This window comes from Vombatus ursinus, unplaced genomic scaffold, assembly GCF_900497805.2.
Source record: "Vombatus ursinus unplaced genomic scaffold, bare-nosed wombat genome assembly UNPS02010394.1, whole genome shotgun sequence".
NCBI classification, from domain to species: Eukaryota; Metazoa; Chordata; class Mammalia; order Diprotodontia; family Vombatidae; genus Vombatus; species Vombatus ursinus.
This window is the reverse complement of record NW_020950172.1, coordinates 7295379-7302537: the sequence shown is the minus strand read 5'-3', so window position 1 is coordinate 7302537 and position 7159 is coordinate 7295379. Positions and strand designations below refer to the sequence as shown.

Sequence of the window (7159 nt, the reverse complement as noted above, 5' to 3'; positions counted from 1 at the left end):
GAGAGAGAGAGAGAGAGAGAGAGAGAGAGAGAGAGAGAGAGAGAGAGCTCTGAAGACAGAGAGGGAAAACAAAATCCCAGGGAGAGAGACACACCAAGAAATTCTGAGACCTGGGACCCTATAAACAGAGACTATCAGAAAGCAAATCCCTAGAAAGAGGCCCTTGAGAGCTTCAGAGAGAAGGAGAGAAAACCCCAGAGAGACCCTCTCCAGAGAGAGACACTACACCCTTCCCAAGAGACAGTCCTTGAAGAGATACTACAAGATAGATTCTGGAAAGATGCCTAAAACGAGTCATCTGCAGCAAAACTCAATAGAAATCAGCAGAGACAACACATTCTAGAGCTAGACCCCCAAAAAGAGAGAAGGGAAAGGAGAAGGGGAAGGGGAAAAAAGGAGGAGGGAGAGAGAGATTGAGGGATGACTGTGGAAAGTGAGACTGCCTCCCAACCCCTTCCACATCCTCTCTCCTGGTGCCCTTGAAGCAGTGTGCAGCTATGAGCACCCAGATTGAGGTCAATAGAGAGCCCCCACAAGCATGAGACCTTTGGCCATTATGGGTAACCAGCTGCATACTGACCATCCAGGGCCAGGCCCCAAGACGAGTGTCCTTGCCTCCCAAGATTCGACTGTTTACATCCTCAATGTTGGCCCATGGCCGTAATCCACAGGGGCCCCTGGAGGAAGAACAAAAATCAGGGCTCGTAAGACAGGGGGATGATGGGGAAGGGGAGGGTAGGAGTTGAAAACTGTCTTCAGCTTTCCTCCATCCCTAGACAAGACCAAATGGGAAGTTCACCCCATTCCCTTCTCCCTAGCCCTGAGGCACCTGGGAGGAAGGGGAGAGGAAAAGGACTACCTCTATGTCTTGCTCCCAAGCTCACGTGTCCCCCACATTCCTTCTCATGTGCTCTCCTACAAGTGTACCCCACTTGTGCATGTGCGTCCCCCCAACATGCTCTCTCTCACACACACAATCCTAGAGGAGAGGACGGACTGCAGAGGCTTGTCTAGTGCAAGAAACCCACCTATGTGGCCAGCTAGCCTCTGCTGGAAGACCTCAGGTCAAAGGGCCCATTTCTCTTTGGGATAGCCCTAACACTTGTGTCCTGTGTCCCCAAACATACACCTTCCACATTCATCATATGTACCCCAAACATGTCTTCCACCTCAATCACATGAACCTACATACACATGACTTCTCCTCACCCATGTCCCCTATTGACTTACATACACAGCTCCTCATCAAAAGCCCCCAAATTCCCTATAAGGGAGAGCAGCAGTGCCTGGCATAGCACCCCTGTCCTCCTCACCCTCCAGCTTGAACTGGGAACCATCATGACATCACAGTGCCCAACACCAAGCCAATCCCAGGCCAGAGCCCCTTGTGATGGTAAGAGAGAATGTGGGGGGATGGGAGGTGTTCCAGGAAACAGAGGGAGAGGAAAACCTGCAGGTAAACAGGTAGATAATGATTGTGGCTCCCATGATCATTATCCTTTGAGGCTCACAAAGCACTTTCCTCACCACAACTACCATATGCCATGGACAGGTTATCCAGTATGGTTATCCTCATGAGACATTATATCTAGGTGTGCCTCAAAGCCTTTGTACCAGACTGAGCAAATGGACAAGTTAAAACTTTGCTCCAAGGAATCAGCCCTATTTCTGTGCCTTTTCCCAGTTCCCTCATTGACATGGAAGAATGGAAAAGGTTGTCTAGCCAAGACTGAGGGAACAAAACAGGGAAACTCAAAAGGAGGCTTTTTGCTGGTCCCTGGCAAGTTTTTCTGCTTTTTTTCCCCTAAAAGTTATTGGAAGAAAAAGCATATAGCCTCTGAGCTAGAAGAATATATGAATGCCTGACCTTCCCTTGAGGAAGAGTTAGCCTAGGATTTCAGCTAAACAGGAAGATGTAGGTGGTGAACTGCAGACAGAGATTTTGCATCCAGTCAACCTGTGTCTGGCAAGGCTGCATTCATCTGATGAGCACTATGGAAGACTAAGAAACCAGCAGGAAGCAGGCCTGATCAAGGCAGCCCCAAGAGAGCACCGGAAAGCATCAGTGGCCATTCTGTGTCAGAAGCATGACTTGCGCTTCCATGCTTGTGCCTTGGCCCCAAATGTTCCTTGCACTAGTCTTCCCTACAGGTGTACATTCTTGCCATTGTATATATATAGATTTGTGGAAAAGTGCATACCAGATTTATGGGGGAAATGTTTTGTCACTACTTTCGTTACTATGCTATTCCATTAAATGCCTTTGCTTTTAGCTGACTGTGTTCTTTTGGCTGGCTTTTAAAGGTGAACATCAGCGGGGGCTCATGTGCTATGGTCTTATTGGATGGAGAGCACAGGGTACCTAGAATCTTAAGTGGGTGTTGTCTAGGTCAGTGGTGCAAACTCAAACAGAATCTGATCCCTGCAGCCATATATTGACTAGAAAATGACAAATCATCAGTACCTTGTACTGTATATTTATTTTGCCAAACATTTTCCAATTATATTTTAAGTGGAAAACTAAAGTTTCCTGGTCTGGGATTGTGTTTGAGAGACAGCATGTTAGTGGGGGCAGGGAGACACATCCAAGTGGGTGCACATGTAGGAGAGCACGTGTGAACGAATGTGGGGGAGACGGGAGCTCAAGGGCAGATACGGAGATGGGCCTTGTCATCTCCCTTTCTCTTCAGTTCAGGCTGCACTCACTTTGACAGCCTTGCCCTCTGGCTTAGAGGATCAAACCTGAACATTGTGTCGTGCCATCAGTTGACACAAATAGACGAAGAAACTGAGGATCCAAAAAGTCATGGATCGGGGTGGGGGGGACCCTCTAAAACCATCTGGTCTAACAGCCACTCATATCAAGTGTTGTCTCTTCAGCCTCTTCTACATGCTCTTATGGAATATTTTCTTGAAAACCTCTAATGACAGAGTATGCATTACCTACACAAAACCTAGACATGAAATGACTTACCTAGAATGAAAGATAAAGCTAAAACTCTAACCCAAGTTTTCTGATTCAAAATCCTGAGTTATCTCTACCACAACACCTCATGTCTCATAGTCAATCAACAAGCACATAGTAAGTTATTATGCCAGGCACCGTTCAAGGTGCTGAGGATACAAAGACAGAAATAAAATGCCTCAATACTCAAGGACCACGTATTGTTTCAGGGAAGATGTCCATGTATCCCAGGCATGCCGCTTAACATGGCATCCACATACCTCCAACATGCCTTCACTGGCAGCTCTAAAAGAGTAGGGAAGGAAGGAAAAAGGAGTGTGGAGGGCTCAGTTAGTGTCTCTACCACATGGCTACAACCCTACACATTCAGGGTACTCAGGGGTAACTATAGCAAGGGGGAAAAAAATCAGTTCCTACCAGTCACCACTAAAACACCTGTGCTTCTAACAGTATGCCCTCTATTTACACGAAATAAGTTACAATGACACTGCCGACTTTTTTTAAAAATAAAATTTTATCGTTATCTTTTGTTTTCATATTGACCAAATTTCCCCCTTCATTCCTTCCCCTCCCTTTTCCAGAGAGATACCATTGACTCTTAAACATAAAACATTTACTTAATAAGGCAAAATAAAGAATAATCATGATATTTATTCAATAGAAGGCAAAAGCAGGAATAAAAATATAATTGTACATCCATAAACCGAAATCAGACTTTCTTACCAATGAACACAGTATCCAGAGGAGTGAGCACACATCCATGAAACTTAGCAGAAAGGCACGTGAATAGGGAAACCTATGTGCTTGGGATGACCCTGGATGGCAGATCTTGGTGTCCTTGGTCTCCTATAGAACGGTCTTCACCAAGCATCACTTTTTGAACAAAGTCATTTCTTAACTACTCTAAGGTGACGGAAGCACAGTTAGCCACTTTTAATATGCAGTCACCCTTAGCGGGGTGCTGAAAAGTGTTACGCTCTTTTGGCAAAATATATCAGCATAGCTCAAAACAGGTGCAAAGCTAGCCTCTCTCCTTTACCTTCTCTTAAACTATAGAAAACAATGAAAGGTAATGTATCCACCCCCAGAAAAGTTCCCCTTCTCTTAGGCGGTTGAAAGCAATAAAGAGAAATAAGGCTAGACAGCTCTTCAAATAAGTAGAGGGCCCTGCTCTCCTCCAAGCAGCTTCTACAAAGTACAAAGCTTCTCTGGTTCCAATCCTCTCTCTGTGAACACATCCTTTCTCCATCCAATCAGCTCTCAGCAAATCAGCCTGTCTTCCGATCATCGTGGCTTCCAGCAAAATAGCTTCAGAGTCACCTAGACAATTCAGCTCCTATCAGTTCCTCTATTCTATCTTCTGTAAGTAGCTTCTCTCATGCATGGCCTTCTGTGTCTCCTGTAACCAAGTCCTCACTCTCAACTTCTCCTGCTTCAATCTTTTTTCTGGTCATCTCCTTGTCAGTTTTTAATACCTTATTTTAAAGCCTCTTTGTATTTAGTGACACATCTCCAAGTTATGGTATGGGAAAAAAATCAATCTTTCTATCAAGCATGACTCCAAAGTCCTTATATTATCTTCCTGTTGTCCCCCAAATAGTTGTTTAATTTAAAGTTTAATCTGTCAATCAGTAAACATTTATTAAGCAACTACTATGTGCCAGGCACTGTGCTAAGGTCTAGGGATCCAAAGAAAGGTAAAGACCATCCCTGCCTCAAGAAACTCGCTCTCTAATTCGAGGGAGACAACCTACAAAAGGAAAAGTAGGGGAGCCCACCGTGGAATACTGATGTTGTGTAATATAAATTTGTAGTGGACCCAGTCAGCATAGATTCATGATTTTCTCCAGCCTTGTTCAGCAGCACCTGTGTAGGAGCAAAGACAGCAGATGGTGGGAGGCATCCAAAGTGGATTCCAGATCAGGTGTATAGCTGCAAACCTTCAAAACTCTTCAAACATGTAATTCGTGGCTTTTGGACATAGGTCCAATTGACCCACTGTGGCCCTTGCTTCTCCCTTCCTTGGCTTAGTGACATTGGTCTCAAGATCCTTGCCCCTTCCAGCAGCTCTGGAGAAGTCGCACAGGGTCTCCTCTTTTCCTCTGAGATGGTTTGGATAACTCTGTCCCAGGAAAGGTTTGGAGGAACTGCATAGGAGAAGTGCAACTCTCCCTGTGGTGAAGAAGCATTTACTTGAAAGAAAGAAGAACCTTTAGGCCAGTGGTGTAAAACTGGAATCCCACATTGACCTAGAAAACTATACATCAATACTATGTTGTATTGTGTTTATTTATTTTGTTAAAGATTTTCTAATTACATTTTAATCTGGTTCTGCCAGCAAGCAGTGAGTTTGACACGTCTGAGCTCCTGCTGACTTCATGTTATAATTCCAAGGTCCAGGATGGGCCCCTGAGGAAGAAGAGCAGAGACTCTCCACATGAGACCCGAAGAGGACAAAGATGGGCTGTCCTGCCTCTGACGTGATTCTGAAGGAGGGGGAGGTTTGGTGAGTAAGGCAGGGAATTGGTTGTTGTGCTTTGTTCTTGAAGAAGACCAAAAGATATCACTATGCTAAAGTCAAGTTACAGTGTGTCCGACTGTGGCGGATCAGACCAATACGAGCTCGGAATGCTCTACTACAGGTCGGGCACAAACGCTCTGTGTAAACATTTGGGGTGGAATCTCTAAATCTGTGCATCTTGCATTTCTCTTGAGCTATTTCAATTCCACTTTGCTCGTAAAGCACAGCACCTTCTCTGATGAGCGCACATCATGGTGAGTGATCCTATGCCAGTGTTTCCCATGTCACATAATCAATTCCAAAGTTCTTAAGAGAGACCTCAAGAGTGTCCTTGCATTGCTTACTGAGTGGGTGGATCCCAGGGCTTAGCACTCAATAAATGCTGGTTGACTGACTACATCTGAACACGTGCACCTCAGTCTGTGACCTGTCTGCCATGACAGATTTGAGAAGCTTTATCATTGGCATTTATCATTGGTCCTCCAGAGTTGGGATTAGGCCTGGAACTGGTCAGAATTCTGTCATCTAGCCCAGTTGCTTTCCTTTACAGTACTGCAGTCAAATAAAATGTCCTCTTGGTTTTGTGCACCATCAGTTCGTATAGGTTTTCCCAGATTTCTTCGAATATATCCCTTTTACCATTTCTTATGACATACTCATAACCTGTTACATCTCTCCTGTCCCTGGTGAGTTCTACCCTTCCACCAGAGTCCTGACCTTATCTTGGTTTGGACACCATATTTCTGGGATGCCTCTAAGATCCAACCTGCCTCCTTGCAGTAGAACCTCTAGTGAAGTTAATAGAAGTTAATAAAACTTCTAGTGAACTTTGCTTGTGGCCTAGAGTTGGTGGATTTGTGACTAGACATTGGGAGCCTTGGGCTTTACTGCCGGCTCCTTTCTAGGATTCTGTCTAGGATTCAGGTAGGAACGTCTGCCAAATTCAAGAACCACAGACGGAAAATAAACTAGGTAGAAGATTTACTGTTGAGATACTTAGAAGAGCCCAGGAGGGAGAGCCTCAGTATCAGCTTGGAGCCCAGGACAACTTGTGAGCAAGAGACATATATGACCCTTTAGCCACTTTACTACAGGTGACATGTGCGGAAGAAGTATCTGCTGTGGCAAAAGTGGCATCACCTGTGTTATGACCCTGCCAGGCCTCCCTGTCACCACCCTTTATCAGGAGGCCCAATATTAATGGGGAAGCCTCAACACCACCCATCACATGGACCCAACTGGAAAGATCTGAGGCTTGAATGTTCGGAGGGTTTGGCACCTTTGTCCTCCTTCACCTTTCTCTTCTTTCTATTTTTGGTGACTTGGGACGAATGGTGCCTGTAATTTTTTTCTTTTTCTTTATCTCCTCAGTACTGCCTATGCCAGGAAGATTGTCTAGCAAATGCCCTTTATTGTCGTTGTTCAGTCTAGTCCGACCCATTTGGGGTTCTCTTGGCAAAGATACTGGAGTGGTCTGCCATCTCCTTCTCTAGCTCATTTGCAGATGAGGAAACTAAGGCAAACGGGGTAAAGTGACTAGCCCAGGGTCACACAGCTAGTAAGTGTCTGAGGCCAGACTTGAACTCAGGAAGAGGAGTCCTCCTGATTCCAGGACTCCATTCTATCCACTGTAGCTTCACCTAGCTGCCTAAATGCCCCAAAAGCATTCAAAT

General features: G+C 45.2%; 1 protein-coding gene across 1 annotated transcript in view; it reads right to left on the bottom strand.

Annotated features, from left to right (window-relative positions):
* Window positions 1-940, bottom strand: part of ACR (acrosin) — a 20070-nt gene extending 19130 nt beyond the window's left edge. Inside the window, exons 1-2 of the mRNA XM_027854370.1 lie at window positions 885-940; window positions 546-677 (exon numbers count right to left, since the gene is read on the bottom strand). Coding sequence (XP_027710171.1) covers window positions 546-677; window positions 885-940 — 188 coding nt within the window. The remainder of the gene's footprint in view (window positions 1-545; window positions 678-884) is intronic.
* Window positions 941-7159: the final 6219 nt, after the last annotated feature.